The sequence below is a fragment of the Silurus meridionalis genome, chromosome 1 (assembly GCF_014805685.1).
Source record: "Silurus meridionalis isolate SWU-2019-XX chromosome 1, ASM1480568v1, whole genome shotgun sequence".
Lineage (NCBI taxonomy): Eukaryota > Metazoa > Chordata > Actinopteri > Siluriformes > Siluridae > Silurus > Silurus meridionalis.
Window position 1 is genome coordinate 13,067,291 of NC_060884.1, and position 20,950 is coordinate 13,088,240.

At 39.7% G+C, this 20,950-nt stretch overlaps 2 protein-coding genes across 3 annotated transcripts; one reads left to right on the plus strand and one right to left on the minus strand.

Annotated features, from left to right (window-relative positions):
* Positions 1 to 2,045: 2,045 nt before the first annotated feature.
* rps10 (ribosomal protein S10) lies at positions 2,046 to 6,358 on the plus strand. 2 transcript variants are annotated; one of them, XM_046868238.1, is made up of 6 exons: positions 2,046 to 2,194; positions 4,404 to 4,553; positions 5,513 to 5,687; positions 5,806 to 5,883; positions 6,103 to 6,158; positions 6,280 to 6,358. In XM_046868238.1, exons 2-6 carry the CDS (start codon positions 4,404 to 4,406, stop codon positions 6,319 to 6,321), a joined length of 501 nt encoding a protein of 166 aa, XP_046724194.1. In that variant the 5' UTR covers positions 2,046 to 2,194; the 3' UTR covers positions 6,322 to 6,358. The 2 variants fall into 2 exon arrangements, with proteins under 2 accessions (XP_046724194.1, XP_046724269.1); XM_046868313.1 differs by lacking the exon at positions 2,046 to 2,194 and adding an exon at positions 3,798 to 3,935.
* Positions 6,359 to 6,796: 438 nt separating this feature from the next.
* Positions 6,797 to 20,920, minus strand: nudt3b (nudix (nucleoside diphosphate linked moiety X)-type motif 3b). The gene is made up of 5 exons (XM_046868113.1): positions 20,494 to 20,920; positions 18,339 to 18,449; positions 14,916 to 14,960; positions 12,464 to 12,548; positions 6,797 to 10,426 (listed from the first exon to the last, which is right to left on the minus strand). Exons 1-5 carry the CDS (start codon positions 20,590 to 20,592, stop codon positions 10,230 to 10,232), a joined length of 537 nt encoding a protein of 178 aa, XP_046724069.1. The 5' UTR covers positions 20,593 to 20,920; the 3' UTR covers positions 6,797 to 10,229.
* Positions 20,921 to 20,950: the final 30 nt, after the last annotated feature.

Sequence of the window (20,950 nt, forward strand, 5' to 3'; positions counted from 1 at the left end):
TCCATTTTCTAATGATTGCTCCAACAGTGGACCTTTTTTCACCAAGCTGCTTGGCAATTTCCCCGTAGCCCTTTCCAGCCTTGTGGAGGTGTACAATTTTGTCTCTAGTGTCTTTGGACAGCTCTTTGGTCTTGGCCATGTTAGTAGTTGGATTCCTACTGATTGTATGGGGTGGACAGGTGTCTTTATGCAGCTAACAACCTCAAACAGGTGCATCTAATTTAGGATAATAAATGTAGTGGAGGTGGACATTTTAAAGGCAGACTAACAGGTCTTTGAGGGTCAGAATTCTAGCTGATAGACAGGTGTTCAAATACTTATTTGCAGCTGTATCATACAAAAAAATAGTTTAAAAATCATATATCGTGATTTCTGGATTTCTTTTTTTTAGATTATGTCTCTCACAGTGGACATGCACCTACGATGACAATTTCAGACCCCTCCATGATTTCTAAGTGGGAGAACTTGCAAAATAGCAGGGTGTTCAAATACTTAGAGAGAGAAAGAGAGAGAGAGAGAGAGAGAGAGAGAGAGAGAGAGAGAGAGAGAGATTCTTAACCTTATTTTTTTTGTATTCTATAGTTATACTTTATACTTTTAATGTATTTTGATAGTTTTAATACTTTATACATGTCTTTCTTTGTCTCTTGAAGTTAAGAAGACAATAATGCAGTATTTGTGTTGTTACAGAAAATCTTCTACACACAAACTCCTCTGTCCTAAAGACACCCCCTGCTTGCAAATGGTCTCAACATTACAAAGCGCTGACACCTGGGACCTCTTTCATAAATGTTAAATGTCTCCTTATAATAGGTCTCACTATTTCAGAGATGATACACTCATCAAAAACTTCTTTAGGAACCCTCTACTAATACTGTGTAGGGCTTAATGATGCTCACATAAAAGCTTTAATTCCTTGTTGAGGCTTCTGAAGAACACTGAATTCATTTTCAGGAAACGACTTTGAGACGACTTCTGCTTTGTGACAAGGTGCTGGAAGCTATGAAATTCCCCACACCATTATACCACCTCCACCAGCCTGGACTGTTAACACAAGGCAAATTGGTCTCATGGATTCATGCTTTTGGTGCCAAATTCTGGCCTTATCATCCATCTGCCTGTTTTTGGCTGACAGAAGCGTTGTGGTCTTCTGCTGTTGTAGCTGACTTGCCATAAGATTTGACAGGATGTGCATCTTAATTAGATGTTTTTCTGTTCACCCTAATTGTTCAAAGTCATTATCTGAGTTACTGTGGCTTTTTTTGCCAGCTCAAATCAATCTGGCCGGTCACTATAGACCTCTGTGAACTTCTGCTGACTGGATGTGTTTTCTTTATTGCACCATCCTGAATAAATTCTAGTCTGTCAACATGTCTGGCACCAGGAATCATGCTCCAGTCAAATCTATTTTGCAGTGCACTGCTGATGCATGATTCACTGATTAGATGATTGCATGAATGAGTAAGCTTACAGGCAAATGTAAGTACCCAAAACATATGTGTATGGTTTTTTTTTTTTTGTTAAATATTTCATATTAGACTTGGATCATGTGGTTCATCAGCCATACAAGTCCATATAAATTAGCTGATAATATTGAATTAATTACACATTAGAATAAGTGCTTAAATATATAACAGAACTGTGATTTGGATTGCAAAAATGAAGTGGGAAAGTGGTAGTTTAGAGTTTAAAACTCTGATCGTTACTGATTGGAAGCCATTTTGAGTATTGCACTGCTATTTTTACATATTCCATTTTATATTGGATTTTGCTACCTATGTGCTTCCATAGTTTTGAAGCAAAAAATGAATAAATTAGGTGCCTTTGGAAGTGATAGCTCAGCGGTTAAGGTGCTGGGTTACAGTCGGTGGTTCAGGCCCCGGTATTGCCCAGCTGCCACTCTTGGGCCCTTGAGCAAGGCTCCAGGGGCACCGTATCATGGCTGACCCCAACTTTCGAGCAGGCTGGAATATGCAAAAAAAGAATTTCACTGTGCTGTAATGTATACATGACAAATAAAGTCTATTCTATTTGATCAAGCTTGATGTCGCTCAGTGACGTGGAAAAAATAACATCCAGGCCGCTAGATGGCGGTGTTTGTTTTGTTTACACCGCCGCCCGTTTCTGATGATAGAACCCCCGGAAGTGCTGTGAAGCGGTCCTTTCCGGCCCCGGTCTCTCAACAAGCGCAAAGGTAGGCCGAGTGTAACGCTAGAAAATCCATCAAAAATCAAACCAATCCTTTAAAATTCAGTGTTTTTTAATGGCGAATCTGTAAGAAATATATGTAATGTGTATGTGCTCGGCAGTCTTTTAGTAAATGGAGCTTTGTTTGATTATTGTTGATGGTGGATATGTATCGGTCAGAGTATGCTAGGAGATAGAAGCTAACATAGTTTTTTCGGTACCGGAAGCGGAATATGGCACTGAATGGTTTGAGTTTACTGATATTTAACTTGAACGTGGAAATATGAGGGTATGAACGCAGTGCTGAGTTTGTTGGCAGGAGGCAGGAGCCTAATGTTTCACATGATGGCTCGGTAATGTGGCGCTAATGGTGGAGGGTGCGAGGGAAACGAAAACCAGTAGGAGCTTTATGACTACAGTTCTTCTATTAGAAGCTGTGGATGACAGTAAAGCACCACTCTATCTAAATTTAGTCACAGTCAGTTTCCAAATGTACAAATGAGAGATGAAAAGTTAATGTACAGGGATATTTTTGCACTAGAGCAGGTCATAGAGGAGGCCTTAAGAAATACTGGGTCTAAGTAGAGGGTCAACACTTAACATTGAATGAACAAGATGATACAGAATAAAGTGCGGAAATCAAACAGCAAGTAAAAACAGTGCATTCTGCTCTTAGGTGTATTTGTCTGACCAGGATGTTTAGCATCTATTGTTGGTTAGGCAGGTCATTGTGGCTTGGAGTTATTCTATCCTGGAAAAGTATAGAGTGATGGTGTGCCTCAGTGAGATGATCCATGTTTGTGCTTTTTTGTTAATCCTTAAAACGGATAAATTACTCACACAGACATGCAGAGCAATAAAGCAACCTACAGGTGAGCTGAAGCATCGTGTCAGGGATGAAGCGTAGAAACTGCAGCGCCCACAGAGTCAAACTTTGCCAGTTCTAGAGCATTTTAATGTCCATTCGTTCATGTTGGGAAGTGACGTCTGATCAGTGAATAGTGACAACTATATATCAACTCTGCTTTTATATAAAACCAACACACGGTGATTTGTTTTCAAAGACGTTCGCCAGCGTTGTATTGCACCTTCTTGTTTATTCCTGACCACACATACGGTTCAGATGGAGCATTCAAACCCTCACACACACGCTGTTCCACCGCAACAAGAACATGGCTACACACGTCATCTAATCTGAACGCAACTATTTCAACACGCGTGAAATAACTGTGTGCAGTAAGTTCTGGTGGAACGCAGTTTTGTAACGCGTTCGTGGCTTCTTGCTTTTGTTCTGCCGATCGGGTTCTCACCAGTGCGGCTCGGAGGCTTCGGGAGATCGCTACACTTGTTTTATTGAACATCGGGAAGGGAAACTCGTACATTATCCACAACCGATTAAACGGTGCATCATCTCTCTCTACACTCACAACTCCCGCGCACACACTTCGTTCCCGCGATTCCAAATCACTGTTCTCGCGGTATGGTCTCCAGATCTTGTTTGAAGTTGCAGTATGTCATTTATAAACTTGCCTTTCGTTTCATTTATGAGCATGGACATAGACTTGACCGGCCATTCTAGCCCTAAAAACGCGCCCTAATGACCTCCCCGGTTACCATAGCAACGACCCAAACAAACGACGGCATTAAAACAAGCCTCAAACACAAGCTAAACATCATTCGGCGTTGTGTGACCGAACATTAAGTAATTATTGCCATCCAGACTACGAAAAGTCTTCGTATTTAACCAGGTAAAACACGTGTGCATTTAGTACTTCAGGTAAATGGTTAATTTTCAGAGTGAAAAGTTTTCGCCTTAATGTATGTTTTAATAGCTCCGGTAATTCCACGTTATCATGTTTTTAGCATTAATAAACATTTTAACTGTTCTGTTTCAGCTAAACTTAAAGTACGTGCTAGTCATTTTGTTTTGACAGCTCTGTGCTTTTAAAAATGACCGGACATGCGCAGTACCCTCGCAACGTGTTTGTTATTGTTTACTTTATCAAATGAGAGAAATGGTCTATAAGAGAAATACTTATTACATTGAAGTGCAGATATGATGGATTCACAGCCTGGAATTGGCCCAGGGCCTTGAGTTGGATGTGTCTGCACTAGATTCTAGTGATTACTAGACTTGTAAACCTATAAGTAGGTCTGCTCGTGAACAAGTGTTACTCTGTGGTGCTTAAATTCTGCTAATTTCTCTGTTTGTGCAGATGTTGATGCCCAAGAAGAATCGCATTGCCATCTATGAGCTCCTCTTCAAAGAGGGCGTGATGGTGGCTAAAAAGGATGTGCATCTGGCCAAGCACCCGGAGCTCGCCGACAAAAATGTGCCCAACCTTCACGTAATGAAGGCCATGCAGGTGAGCATGATATCAGATATATCAGTATAGACAAGTTTGCTGCAGTTTGTTACTACACTATTCTCCAGATCTGTTAGAAGATAATAGTCATGGACTTCATGCTCAGAACTTGGAGTGCTTCTGATCTTGTGGAGCACTATTTGTGCTTTCTTCTGACCATGCACCCGATTTCTTTTGTATACCGACTTTTGAAATACTTATTTGGCCGTTTTCTCTGAAATGTAAATGAGCATCCACGCAATAAAGCTTTTGTCACAAAAGTCATGCTTTGGATAAAGATTTGGGATACAAATGAGCTTAAAACTAAAGATGTAATAAAACCATAGGAATCACCTGGTGGACACGATCTTTAGGTTTTAAACTCGTTTGTAACCCAAATCTTTATGCACAGGCATGATGTCTGTGACAAACGCTTTAGTGCTTGAATGCTTATTTACATTTTTTGTCAAACTCCTTCTCGGGCGGTTTCGTCTGCTCAGTCAAGAATCCATTAGATGAGAAGCACAACCTCCTATTAGGATGTAGTAAAACCAGTTGACCACTTCATACACAAACCTGTTGTTTGATTTCTTTATTCATCAGTTCGTGATTTTTTTAATTTATCATATTTTTTTTTTATATAGATGCGCGTACACTTTTTACAGTTTTTAGAGACGTGAGTGATAGAAAACAAAAATGAGATTCGACCAAGAATATTGTGGCTACTTTTTTACAGCTAGTCCAAGGGCCAAACACTCAAGCCATGTTCTGCATCACCACGGCTTACACATAGTAATGGTTTTCTTCATGGAGCTTGTGTAAAGCTTTTCAACTTCACCCTGAGCTCACAACATTGTCAAGAAATGTTTTTAAAGACAATACATCCAAGACATTATCAATAAAGGTCTTTATTCACACCTTTAAATGAGTTTAATGTAAAATACAGTGAGTGAAATGTCTACTTTTTGCCTTTCCGACAGTCTCTGAAGTCCTGCGGGTATGTTAAGGAGCAGTTTGCATGGCGCCACTTCTACTGGTACTTGACCAACGAGGGCATCCAGTACCTGAGGGACTTCCTGCACCTGCCCCCTGAGATTGTACCTGCCACTCTACGCCGCCAGACCCGCCCTGAAACAGCCAGGCCCCGCCCCAAGGGTAAAGACTTTTTATTCTTTCTATTAAGTGCTTACAATCATTGCTTAGAAGTATAGTTTTGTAGTTTGAGATTGAGTGCCTTCAAGACAACTGAGCCCAGTTCTTTGTCCTTTTTCAGGTCTTGAGGGAGAGAGACCAGCACGTCTGGCACGTGGAGAGGGAGACAGAGATGCCTACAGGCGATCTGCAGCTCAGCGTAAGTATACAGCACGCACCGTCGCAGAATAAAGCAGCTCAACTCATCCTTTCTACCGAAGAAATTCTAACATATGACAGTCACAAGTTTAAAGTGCTGCTATATTACGGCATGTGCTCTGTTACACCTTCATTGTTGGCCAGCGTTTATGTCCAAGCGAGTAAACCTATTAAGCATGTAGCTTCATTACATGGTCTCTAATTCGTTGTGTTTCTGCAGCTGGAGCAGATAAGAAGGCTGAAGCAGGTGCAGGAGCTGCTACAGAATTCCAGTTTGTAAGTACTATTGCTGAGCTCTGTACGTGTCTTGCAGTGTCCATTATTGGGAATTTGGAGGGAACGAGGTAATGCTAACTTTTTTTTTTTTGTGCCCCCCCTATTTCTCCCCCACTCACAGAGAGGTGGCTTCGGGCGTGGCCGAGGACAGCAGCCACAGTAATTCGCCACATTCTGTGTATAATAAATTTTGGAAACAATTTATGCTCATGGCTACTTTTTTTCTTACCCACTGTTTTCAGTCTCCTGTTGCATCTGGCCTTTACATGAAACATTTTAAGATGTGTGCACACTCATGGTTTATTGGATTTCATACCGTGTGCTAGTGAGCTCAGGCATTTTTTTGTGATAGCAATTATGCAAAATGCATTTGTTTTGGTTGAACTTAAGCAAAAATAATTTCGATATTACCAGTTATTTAATCTGTAGGCCTAATTCTGAAGTTGCCTGTCTATTCTGAATGCTCCTCTTCTCGTACTGTAATGGTTTGGTTTTGAAGGGATTGTAATACCAGGCATTTAACTATGATCATGAAAGCACCAAAATACAGATGAAATATCCAGCCAGTATGGGGTGTTGACAGTTCTACCAGAATGTCACATGTTAAAAATGATATACAAATAAGCACAGTAAAATGGTAATGTGAAATACTGATGTTTATTTGTTGGCACATTTAAATTACATTCTCATACTGGTATATTTCACAATCCCAAAATCACAAAGCAAACGTTCCAGGTGTGTTTGTTAAACTGAAAATCGTCACAGCTTTCTGGGCTGTATAAGTGAAGCAGGCGTTCATAGGCCGACAAGTGACGTGAAACGTATCTTAGATAGAGCTGGTGGTTTATATATACACGTGTATAATATACACTGCACAATTTAATCCAGGTCTGATGGATTACACTACTAAATGTGCAATAGGGGGAATGAAGCCTGTAGGTCGAATTTGTTCTGCACAAAAAAAATGCAGCAGTTACCAATTCTTGGTTTGGAATTTAACAATTTTTTTTCTTTTCTAAACAAGACTCCAAAGTCAGATTTGGGCAATTTGAAAATGGTAACACATTTTCCTTCTATAAGTAGATCCAGCTTTTTACTGCACAGGAGATCCAGTTTAAAAACAAAACAAAAAACACTTAAACAGGTGTGTGTGTGTACGCGCGCAAGTGGTTGTGCTTTGGGACATTCATAAGATTCTCATCCAGTTTGTTTTAGCCTCTAGCAAAAAAAAAAGGTAAAAAAAAGATCGTGTTATTAATTTTAAACCCATCTATATTACTAAGTAATAATCTAAAACGGTAATTTTTTTAGTGTTGCATAAATCAATACAAACTAATCACATCTAGCAAAATTCTTAATTGGTTCAGTTACCTGACATAAGGAGAATTTATTTATTTTTTTGCTTGTGTGCTCGGAATTAACCAAAAAAATCCTAATAGCAGCAATTGGATCAGCTCTGGAATCTGCTTAATTTGCATCCATGAGCTCTGAATCAACTCGGATTCATGATTGTGAAATGAGGTGATCGGCTATAAGAAACGTAAACCTGCACCTACAGCAACTTAAACAGCCCAAAAAGTATACATTCCCAAACGTCTTGTTCGGGGGCTTTAACAGTTCTGTCGCCATTCACCAGAAACTCGCAATGTGTACCACATACTGTGTGTTGTCTTTTTTTTTTTTATTTACTCTTTACAGAAAGTAAAATAAAAAGTGGCTAACTACAGTGGCTCCAGATTCACAGTATTGTGCCAACTGCTGCATGCCATCAGAAGGGCAGTAAGCAGCCTGGCTAAGACAACTTACTATACAAAGAGGAAAAGAGGAATAAAAAGGGGGGAGGGGGTTTACAGTCCACAATTCTTACATTTCGAAACAAGGTCTCCTTTATACGAGGCTTGTTTAGCGCTGCTTGTTTGTTTTTGACAGCGCGACATCGATCTGTTTAAGCGGGAATGGAGTGCTATACATAAATACCACCATCTCCAAATCAGGATGGTACCTGATGAGGCCATATTAGCCTTCATGCAGTTGGCATGAGCTTATTTATTATTATTATTTTTATTTTTTTACAACTTAACATAATTCATGGGATGGCTAAGGCATGTGTTTTTTATTAACCAAACTCAAAAGTGCCTTTAATGTTTTAAATGTGAAATGTGTAGATTTTTTTAATCTTGTGGTCATTTCTGGGGTATATGTCAGGTGGTTTGGGTGTCTGAGAATTCTGGCAAATAATTCGGAAAAAGCCCAAAAAAACAAATACATTCCTCAAAGAAAACGGGAAAGAACTTACTTAGGCTATTTTGCCTTAGCTGTCTGTAAAGATCACATCAGGTAAGCACCCAGTTTTATGAAACCAGGCAGAAAATGGGGTTAATCTACCTAGAGCTTTCTAAAACCTCGCTAGCCGAGACTGATTTTGCCACACAGTAAAGGTCACGCGCTGTTTGATGGCTGTGCCTCATGCTGAAATGGACAAAGTGTCAAATGTAGCCCAGAGAACTACAGTTCTTTCCGCACCAGCATAAACGTGAACAATGATCTGAACCGACAACGAAGAGACTTGTGTTAAAATGCTGCAAGTGACGTTTCACATTATAATTCCTCGATTCGAATTCATTTACTGTATTGTTTTCAAAAATTGATCGATGTCGAGACCGTTTTTTTTTTGTCTAACAATGTAAAATGTTCGCCCACATTTATATATGCAAAATTATTTGGTACCAGATGGTGGATAGGGGGGAAAAACATTAGTTTGTTACTCTGGCCTCGCCTACAAGGTCCAAAAAACAGCTCCGTAACAGGAGACACTAATAAATTAAAAAAGCGGAAAAACGGAATCCACTCGATATGCGCCTATTGGGTTCTTTTCCAAGAAACTGTCCAGTTAAGTTCACTGATGTCACCTCCTCACTCTATAACCCTGTCACACGTTCTGATTTAAGTGGTTCTGAGTGGCGGTTTGGTTAAATACTTAAAAAAAAACAAACACAAAAAATCATCTCTGTAATCATCACTGATTTGAAATTACTGGACCTGTAGGACTCGCTCTCAACAATACATGTTCCAGCATGAATGGATGCAAGCGGTGAACGAAAACCATTACATCCTGCTGGTGTACCCTGCTTTCTTCCAATAAGTTCTGGCTTTCCAAGCATTTGGGGGGGGGTTACGATCACTGTAAAGTCGGTGTTCGCACATGTTTAGGCACCGCTCCGGTAAGGAAACAAGCACAATTAAACCCAGGTGTGTATTTCGTCAACCCATAAGATATTTACAAAAATTAAAAAAAAAAAAAAAAAAAAATGGCAAGACAGGCATAAAGGGGAGGAAAAGACCTCAAAAGACCTACTGACACCAAATACAAGGTTGAACATTCATCAGATCCCAAACTTGTAAGACAAATAAATATCAGTGCTCATGCAAACCAACTGACCTCTCACCAATTCCATCCGTTCAGCCAACTAAGCGTTTCCTTCTTATTGTTGGGGGGTGGTTTCGGAAAGAACAAACACATACTCGCACTACTCACACAAATACATGCTCCCCTCCCTCGCGCTCGCTTACAAGGAAGAAAAAAAATATAAATGGATGCGTAAAAAAAAAAAATATCGAAAGGCTCAAGCATAAGCACTAGGCTACGTGTATTTACATCACAACAGTAAAAAGTAGTTCTTGCATTGATTTAACCTCACGCTTGAGTCACAGAGGGCACTAAAGGGAAAAAAATTGAGGGGAGGGGAAGAGGAGGGTTTTCATGCAACTGTTCTCATCCATTCTTCAGAAGTGGGAGGAGGGAGGAAGAAATTCGAGTAGAGAGCGACATTACATTTTACATTTACAAAAGTGTTTTTTGAATATTTACCCAACACTTTGTCAAGTTGGTGCCACCTCTCTGGCACTCAAAAAAAATTATAATAATAAAAGGTTGGCAAGGCAAACCCTATTTTAAGAGTAAAAGAAGAAGAAGAAGAAGAAAAAAACGAGGAAACAAAAACAAAAGAATACTGAAAACATAAGAGCGAGAGTGGTGGCGGAAGCATCCGGAGTGTCAGTGTTGTGTGTTAGTTATCTGATGTCAGAGACGGAGCTCTGATTGATGCTGTAGCTCGGCGAGAGGTCTTCAGCTATCGTGGCCACTAGAGGAGTGCCGTTGCTCGTCAGGCAGCTCTCTTGTAGAGCCTCGAAGTAGGTGGCCTGCACTGGCTTGTGACACTGCAACACTTGTATGGCATCGTCTATTTTAAACCATTCCCTTTTTCTCCCTGTTGAGACAGAAGAGGGTGTGCGTGTGCGCTGAGTGAGGGAGTTCAATTGTGAAAACAAGGTGCTAATATTCCCTTTTATTCACTCGACCATTCATTCTCATGATACATACTCACTGTCCATATCCCTGGGACACCTGCACATTCATCAGCTATCTAATCAGCCAGCCAAGAGGTTCACATTTAAAGGTTAAAATAAAGAAAAAGTGTGACCTCTGTGACTTTAACCGTGGCGTGTTTGCTCAAGCGAGTTCAAATGTTTTAGAAACTGCTGACTTCGGTTATTTTCCTGCACTTTAACCAGAATGATGTGAAAAACTAAATATCCTGTGAGCAGGAGGCCTGCAGGCTGAAGCATCCTCTTGATGGGATGATGAGAGATATCACAGGGGACTGAGCAGGTTGGTCTGAGTGGACGGAAATTCTAGAGTAACTCAGGTAACCACTTTTTTATAACCACGATGAGCAAAAAAAGCATCAAGCAAGCAACAAAAAATCTGAGGCCATCATGGGTACAGAATCGGCGAAAAGGGACAGTTGCATGCTGCTTTTATTTCTCATGCCACTCCTAGATCATCGGTTTAAGAAGAACTCGAACCAGTCAAACCAAACGTCTGTTACCAGCAACCACGCCACAGCTGAAATCACGGATTACACGTTCTCATCGATCTGTGTGATGAACATTAACTGAAACTCTGGATTTGTAGATATGATGCGCATCATTTACATTTGATTGATACTGGCATCGATTCCGTTATCGATACTTCGCTCAATAATTTGGTACGAAAGCACAAGAGCTAAAAAGGTGTTGAACATTTCAAGTTATTTCATCACTGCTAATCTTTAGTATTGCAGTTACAGATGCCTCTTGATAAACAGAAAAGACAGACAGACAGACAGAGAGAGAGAGAGAGAGAGAGAGAGAGAGAGAGAGAGAGAGAGAGAGAGAGAGAGAGAGAGAGGTGTGTATAGGAGCACAACAGAATGTAAATGAGAATTCTGGCATCTCTAGCAATTAGGCTAAATTATCTATTGCCCACTTTACCTTAACCAGCTCGACTCCACTGTAGTGAAGGGCAATAAATCTTTCACTATGAATTTAGTGACAGCCCTATGACACCCTAGCGGTTTTTCAGGGGTCATCTGTCCATGCATGGCTATGGTGAAAGGGCTGCTCCTGGGTGTCTGAGACCGTGTCTGTTTCATTCCTCGCTGACGGTGAAACCCTTTCTAGCCTAGTGTTTCCTGTGGAGTTATTCATATTTTACACATTTTAAAAAACGATCATGTGTCCCCCCAAAGGCTACTAGTACTAACTAAAGACTTATTTTATAATGAATGTTACGGTCTAAATAAGGCAGAGGAGTTGCATTTGGAGCTAGGAGATGACGGTAAATACAGCGCATTGCTTGAGGTAAATGGCATGTTTCATTATATTACTAGTGTGTGTTTGCTAACACACTATTGCATATATCGCATCTGACACTGGTGTCTCTTAGTTTTGCTACGCGAGTCCGCGTGTTTTTAATCTTACCGCCATGACTGATCGTCTGCACGTGTACATGGATGTCACACCTACATCAAGCAGCCTCGTGATCATTCAGGTACGGAAAACGACAAGCAGAAGCTTTTAATTCGCCAATAACACCGACGTATACATAGATAAAACAACAGAAGTATCAATGAGAGTATCATTTGTCCTGAAGCTTATCGGTAGTCCGGTATTGACCCAACTACGAACCGGTCAAAAAAAAGATTTGTATCTGCCTGATTTGATACATTGTGCTGCTGCTGCCGCCACGTGACTGCATGAAGTGAAGTGCAAGTTTTACAGTGGATTGTGAATGTAGTTTAAAATAATCTCTGACATTCAAATGCTGTCTATTTTTTGAATTAGGGGGATGGGGGGCACAAACCTGTATATACAAGAACAAACATGCATATAAACAGTGAGGTAATTGTGGTTAAATTCTTGCTGCGCACTATACAGTACACACATCAGGAACAATTTTAAGCACAATACAATTATATACTTACCAATGTTTACAGAGTCTTCCCAGTCTTCCAGTACTTCTTTTACAATGAGAACATACACATACGTCCTGTGTTTCCTATCCTGGTTCTGAACAGAGAGGGGGGAAAAAAAACTTTAAAAATGTAATGAGGTTTTAAAATAATAAATAAAATAATCCTCCTGAATGACTTGCAGTTTATAGTCTGTTTCGTGTGGGTGTGTACTTCTCATGACCACTTAAATTGGAACTTATTGCAAATAGGGACTAAACCTTAAGGACTCAAAAGTAGTGAACTGAAGTCCTGTTTGGATATACCATCATACCCACTTCAAAGGTTGATTTGTGGTTGATAACAGTGTTGTGTCATAGATGAAGGGTCATGTGTCACACGACAGAGCGAGTGTAAGATTAGAAGTTTTATAACAGATTATATTGAGTTTGAGTTTTTCTCTGACATTTTCGTTTTCTAAACTACCCGTTCCGCTACCCGCTCATAGTGGTTTTCTATACATATACATACAAGTCTATACATACTATATTTTGAATCATTTCTAAAGTTTAAAATCCCATATTGTTGCACATCATACCTTTATGAAGAGAACGTTTTCTATTGTTACAGACACGCAGAACTGACGGGTTATGGTTGTGTGAGAATTGTAAGAACTGACGGGTTATGGTTCTGTGTGAGAATTGTAAGAACTGACGGGTTATGGTTCTGTGTGAGAATTGTAAGAACTGACGGGTTATGGTTCTGTGTGAGAATTGTAAGAACTGACGGGTTATGGTTCTGTGTGAGAACCGTGAGAACTGACGAGTTACGGTTCTGGTCTCGTGACTGGTATTAATTTAATGCAATTTATGTTAATTCATTTTAAAGTAGCAGGGAACAACATGTTACTAGAAAAACTGGGCCAATATCGCTGATATTGATACCGATACCTTTTACATTTAAAAGCATGCACTGGAACAGACAAGTTGTTGTATTTTCCATTTGATGAGAGCAATGCGTCATGATTTATGAGGTGAACGCTTTATCAATATGCTGAATCAGAATTGTTTTTTTCTTACTGCAATAAACTTCATTTATAGAACTTGAATTTAACATATATATATATAAAATTATTATTAGAGAGCAATGATTGTTTTAAACGATAAATTAGGTTGCTTTTATCATTTAGCTTTTACAATCATTTCAGCAAGACACCTTGTAATATCCATAGATCTTGGGGAGTCACCTAGGTGAAATGGGAAAAGAATTAAGTCTAGCCTAAAGCCTAAATCCAGGAGTCCCTTTTACAGTTAACACAAAAAGGATCGTCATGTTCACATTTCAGGTTTAATCTACATATATTTCAATTCCTGTAAAATAATTCATTTAGATGATACGTGTTGAGGATATTTTAATATCGGAATATAGAATATATTTAATCAGTCTGCTAAATAAAATGACCGTTAAGTTCTGATATGACCAAAATATTATAGCTACCTGGATATTCTTTTGCTCTCTGAAAAGACAGCCAGTGTATCATTGCCAAAGATTGTGAATGATTATCCCGCTCTCTTTTGTTTCTTTCGCAGTCCCCTTTTCCATGTTGCTTAATACGTTTGTATAATTTGGTGGCACAATAGCGAATGGCCTTCCTACACATGCTGCAGTTTCTCATTCTCATTTCCAGCTCTGAAATAACTCCACGCGGAGCTCCTCTTTCTTTCGGTCATCTCTCAGTCTTAGTGTTAGTCTTGCAGTATAAAAAAAGTGCCTGCTTGTTGATGACAGGAGAACTAAACAGCAGCAAAACGAGGATGAGTGCAGATGAGATGCTTAAGAAGCAGCGTATTTAGACCCATTGAGGAAACATGAGTAGTGTAGATTAGAAAACTTTAAACTAAATTGTTGATCTTGTCAGACTAGTATCGATCCTATACCAATACCAATGTTGGGTTCGATACTATCGATATTAGGATTGATCCGCCCACCCCTACTAGGATCCAGTGCATCCATGAGCATGTTACAGGCTGGAGTTTTCCTTCAAGGCATTGAAATACACAACATTTCAAAATTAGCAATGTGAGGTATAATTGCAGTTTAAATATGCATTGTCCAAATTATGTGCAATATTGTGAGGCCAATTTATAACAAAGGAAACCATCCAACAACTGGAACATAATCTCTAAGAAAACAACTCGTTTTACAGGCTACATAGAAAATATCATTTGCTTCATTCAACACTCCAAAACCAATTCCACAACTCTAATCTGCCAATTACTTTTATGATTTATATTACAGATTCCAAATGATCAGTAATTATAAGCCACATCCCCAATAACCATCACTTATTAAAATGCAACTTGCTATGTTCCCTCGGGACCCCCTGTTTGAGCTGAAGTAGTTTGGTGAGTGCAGTGCTTCCTGACCAGAATCACAATCACTGCTGCAAGAACAAAGTATCATAATTTTGCTGGGTGATACTCACCTCGAATATTCCTACGAGTCTTCCTAAAGTGCCCTTGACACCAGCCTGTTGGGGGGGAGGGGAAGAGGGAGGGGAAAAAAAAAAAAAAAAAAAAAAAAAAGTACTTATAGTCAGAAAACCAAAATGGGAAGTAATGCGATTACACAAACCCAACAGTATAAACGGAGCTGAACAGTAATCCCTCATCTAATAAATAGAGGTGATGAAAAGATGCGTCATTTGACATTTAACGATAACCTGCTGATCCGACACCACCACCTGTTTTTAGCCTTAATCGTATGAATTACTTGTCACAGCTTTGCTATTCATCAACACAGACCACAAAATTTATCCATTTGCAAAAAATGACCTAAAGCCACATCTTTAAATCCTTAAGAAAAATGCACTGAGTACACACAGACAATGGGTAAACTAGATTTAATCCATGTTTGAAAAATTGGCCTCATGTGTAAACAACCGCAAAGTAAAACCCACTCTAAACACACAGTTCGAAACAGCAGTCAGAATCCAGATCTACAATAAAATGAAAGCAAACGTCAGTATTGTTTAAAACCTTTTGCTGGCTACTTATATCTTGGAAAAGACAGAGTCTCAAAATGAATTTATGTTTTAACATCCCCTGATACAAATGATGTTACTGGGATCTCTAAGGACAGACAGTAAGATAAGGCAGTGGTCCCCAACCCCCGGGCCGCACATAAAGAATACAAAACGTACATTATTTCTGTTTTATTTATTATCTGATTCTGAACATTGTTTGGAAAATTACCGGATTTTTTTGCCACATCTGTCTATTAAGTGAAATCAAATTAAATACAAATAACTTATGAGAAGGTGCAGAAACTAAAAGTGTGTGTTTTCTCTTTGTTTAGCAAGCAATATTTAGACAGTGCCTTTTAACCTTTTATCTTTTTAACCTTTATCAAAATATTTAACAGCAAGCCTTAGTGAGATCTAATGGCACCTCCTAAAAGCAATTACGGCTTTAACATGAACTATAAACACACATTAAAAGCATTACAGATTGTACAGCAAATAAATTACTTACTTTCACCAAAACAGCTACTAGTGTGAATGCTTCTCTTGTATTTTTGCATCAGTTTAATGTGCTGTAATAATGCTTGCTGAACAGACCATTTTCCATGACCTGGCATTTAATACGTAGAACTACAAATGGAGGGAGCCTGTTGCACGTTTAACAGCGCAACTTCTAACCAATTAAATAACCTATTCGTCCTGCACATCAGGGCAAGATAACTGTGATATAAATATCTTGAGTTTTGCACTTTGTGGGCCCCCAAAAAGGCTTTTAAAGAGGCTTATTGCTGGAGTTTTGTTGAACTGGAGTTCGGCCAATAATGTGGAAAAGAGCAGTAGTTAATCTGAGTGGAACGTCTTTTAGCACTCGTCTGTAAAATAATCGCCCTCTACATGAGTGATGAGAGGGTATCACTGCCTATCACTAGAAGCTATAATCAGGATATTAGGGTCTGCTTAGAACAGTGTACAACAGCAGCATTTGACCAAAGAACCTGCCAAAAGTGACCAACAAAAAAAACCCCACAAGTTGTCACAGGTGCATCTCAATAAATTAATCTCAATAAATATCATTAAATATCTAAAAGTTGATTTATTTTACTAATTAAAAAAAATAAGCGAAACCCGTATTTTATATAGATTCATCACACACAGACTAATATATTTCAAGTGTTTCTTTCTTTTCATATTGATGATTTTGGCTCATATTTAACAAAAACCCACCAGTTCTCCAAACATTTGAATACTTCATAAGACCAATCAGAAAACATTTTTAGTAAATTGTTGGCCTTCTGGAAAGTATGTTCATTTACTGTATTTGTACTCAATACTTGGTAGGGGCTCCTTTTGCTTAAATTACTGCTTAAATTTGGCATGGCATGGAGGTGATCAGTCTGTGGCACTGCTGAGGTGATATGGAAACCCAGGTTTTCTTTGACAGTGGCCTTCAGCTCATTTGCATTTTTTAGCCTCTTGTTTCTCATTTTTCTCGGCAATAACCCATAGATTCTCTATTAATTTCATGATGTCACCCAATTGAGAATGGTTCCCCTTTGAGTCTGGTTCCTCTCAAGGTTTCTTCCTCATAACATCTAAGGGAGTTTTTCCTTGCCACAGTGGCCATGGCTACTCATAAAATTATCTTAAAATTCTGTAAAACTGCTTTGAGATGTCTGTTGTGAAGAGCTATATAAATAAACTCGACTTGACTTGACTATGGGGTTCAGGTCTGGTGAGTTTGCTAGCCAGTCAAGCACATCAACACTATGGTCATTTGAACAACTTTTGGCAGTGTGGGCAGGTGCCAAATCCTGCTGGAAAATGAAATTAGCATCTCCATATAGCTGGTCAGCAGAGGGAAGCATGAAGTGCTCTAAAACCCCCTGGTAAATGGCTGTGCTGACCTTGGACTTGATAAAACCCAGTGGACCAACACCAGCAGAAGACATGACTCCCCAAACCACCACTGACTGTGGAAACTTCTGTGCCTCTCCTCTCTTCCTCCAGACTCCGGGACCTTGATTTCCAAATGAAATGCAAAATTGTCTTTCCTTTCATCTGAAAAGACGACTTTGGCCCACTGAGCAACAGTCCAGTCCTTTTTGTCCTTTGCCCAGACCTCTGACGTTGTCTCTGGTTCAGAAGTGGCTTGACAAAAGGAATGCGTCAGTTGTAGCCCATGGATACGCCTTTGCGTGGTGGCTCTTGAAGCACTGGCTCCAGCTGCAGTCCAATTTCTTTGTAAATCTTCCACAAATTCTTAAAATGGGCTTTATTTCACCTTTTTCTACCACATTATTTCCTTCCATTCAACTTTCCATTAATGTACTTGGATACAGCACTCTGTGAACAGCAGCTTCTTTAGTGATGACAGGGTGTCAATGATCGTCTTCTGGACAACTGTCAAGTCAGCAGTCTTCCCCATGATTGTGTAGCCTGAACCAGACTGAGACACCATTTAAAGGCTCAGAAAACCTTTGCAGGCTTTTAGATTTAATGAGCTGATTAGAGTGCGACACCACGAGTCTCCAATATTTTTCACAATATTAACATTTTTGGAGTTACTGAATTTTGGGTTTTCATTACTGTGAGCCATAATCATCATCATAAAAAAAAAAAATTTAACACTTAAATATTGTAGTCTGTGTGTGATGAATCTATACAATATATGTTAATGAATAGTTTTGAGATGCTCCTGTAATAGTGAGCAGTTTTCAGTAATATTAAAACAGCCTTTTGTTTGAAGCCTGTCAGAAGGAAATATGATATATACGTCATCATTCTTTTTATTCCTCACTTGCTATTTTGGCCATTGTCAAATGTTCAGTACTATACATAACACGATAACACAAAAAGCACAACAATCAGTACAATAAATATGCTGACCTCTTCACACACTTCTCGAACAGCAGCAACGTTGGGCTCTTCCTCCGGTTCCATTCCTCCTCCTGGCACAATCCACTTATCAGGATGTCGGCTGCTACTCACCAGCAACACCTGAATAATCACACAGTAGCCATCTGAGCCAACACACAATATTCATTACATTCTTCAAGATACAGGATCCTATCTGATCCAATATGAAGTATCACTACTTGGTTCTGTAACTCAGAAATGGTATCAGTGTGGCCAAATGAATGGTATGGATATGAAATTTGGCACCCTTTACGCTTCTGTAGTGACTTTTCTTTTGATTTATGAAAAGACTAAACTAATGACAGTCCTATACTCAATATGTCTTAACTTGCCAACAGTGTGTAAAGCCTGAATGAATTACACCCATGCCTGCTCATGTTCCCCACAACCAATCACTGACCACCACTGTCTTACCCCTCACACTTCTTTGTTCTTCAATCTTCTTGGATATAAATGTTATAGAAATGTTATCTGTTAGTAACCGTTTTCATGGTTTCTATCTCTTTTCTTTAATACCACGTTTTCTTTTTGTTGGGAGGAAGAAAGAAATAAACCACTCGTAAATTGCTCCTTTGCGATGCCATGACCAGACTATTATTATTACTATTTATTATTAATAAATAGACATGTTTCAGCTGCATTTGACTTTATTTGCAATTCTCGCTTACATATTCTAAATGAAAGCTATTTCTTTGTAAACACACACCAAGTTGACACTCCCAAATTTGGCTCCCAGTTCAGCAACAGGTTTTACAGTCTGTGCAATGCACTTGCTGTTTCCTTTTAAATTCGTAAATCGCTAAAATGCATAAACGCATGTATGTAGTATATAACATTAAAGCATGAGACATTTTGGACGAGTGGTTAAGACGCTGAACTTCTGATCAGAAGGTCGAGTTCAAGCACCAACCAAATGCCATTGCTGGGCCCTTGAGCAAGTCTCTTAACCCACTGCTCTGTTGTGGTGACAGTCATTTGTACTTGTGAATCAGATCCACACTTTTCTTAGAACTGAAAACTCAGTTCAGTTACTATGAGTACGTCAGCATCGTCTGAACATTTAGAGCGGCAATATCAGTGTGTCCATGTTGAAGACAGTGGCTTGCACATACCAAACAGGAGCCTTTCCCTGTTTTCACATAAACTGTGGCCAACAGGAACAACATTTTCAGTGGAAAATGAACCCAGTTCCCAGAACGGTAAAAAAACAAGTAGAGCAGCCAATTAGAATGGTAAAATAACTAGTGTGTTAGTGGTAGAGAAATGCTACAGAGGCTTACATAAGTATTTGCCCCCCTCATAGTGAAGTATTACAACCTGGTGCCAGAACTAATTAAAAATGAATAGGGTGAATATTTATGCGAGCACAGATTTAACTTTTTTAAATTTTATTTCACAACCTATGCCTTTTCCCGTCATTGGGTAATTTGATATATATATTCCTAACATATAATACTAATAAAATCCAATTTAGTCCCATCTCCCAACGCAACAAAAGGTGGGAAAGTTCAAGGAGAAGGGGGCGAATACTTATGCAACGCACTGTATTCGGTTAATAGGTTATACCTCGACGTTTAAACCGTAATCTCCTTCAGAATGAAGACCACTATCGCATCACTGAAATTATTTCAAGAAACAATACTAAAATAAAAGCTAGCTGGTGACAGTGCTAAAGATGCCGAGCTCACACAGAGCTTCAGGAATGAGAAAGCTCGTTAGCTAGCAGCGTTTTTGCATATCGTTGTCATCATAGATCGCGGGGCAGTTTCATACTAAATTAATCCTGTTCACGAAGAGACACGAGACTCAATCCAGTACTGAATTATTCTTAAAATAAAAAAAGAATTAAGCGAATTTTAGCCAGCTAGCTAAGAGCAGCACGATGAGTTAGCTAGCCGCGTTAGCATCTCATTGACAAATCGAACGGTGTAAGCTAGTTCACCGTTAGCCCGCTACAACCGTATGTTCCCATTTTAATAGGAGTTATGGGCATTTTCTAGCAGGAGAACTGTGTATCTGCACCCCCTAAAAGCGATCGGGAGACTTATTCATATAGATTTTGCTTGAAATGTGAGCAACAGTCATGATCATGGCCCGCATAGTGCGCGCAGATCCCCGGCCTCACCTCCTCCTCAGTTTCGCTCCTGAAGCACAGGCAGGCGGCCCGCTTCTTATAGCCTTCTCCATCATAGGTGCGAGTTTGGTTCGACTTCAGCTTCATCATCTCGGCACGTCTGGACCCGGTTAATATCAGAGCGCAAACCCTCTCCGTGGAGATGACACGGCTTCGCACGCAAAGTTCACGAAAGCAAACCCTGATTTTTTTTTTTTGCGGGGTTTTCTTTAGGATAAGTAATAAGTTCTTCTACGCTTCATTTTTCCGAAGCCAAGCGCATCTCAGACACGGACGCCATTACTGGAGACGCTACGTCACGTGCGCAGGCTGAGCCGCGGTGCACGGCGCTTTGCTGGTTAACTTGCGTACGCGGCGTTACGGAATCGCGGCCCGCGCACGGACACAATCCGTGTCGCGTCTGTGCGTACGACCAGAACTCATCACACACGGCAACAATGTCGCCGGG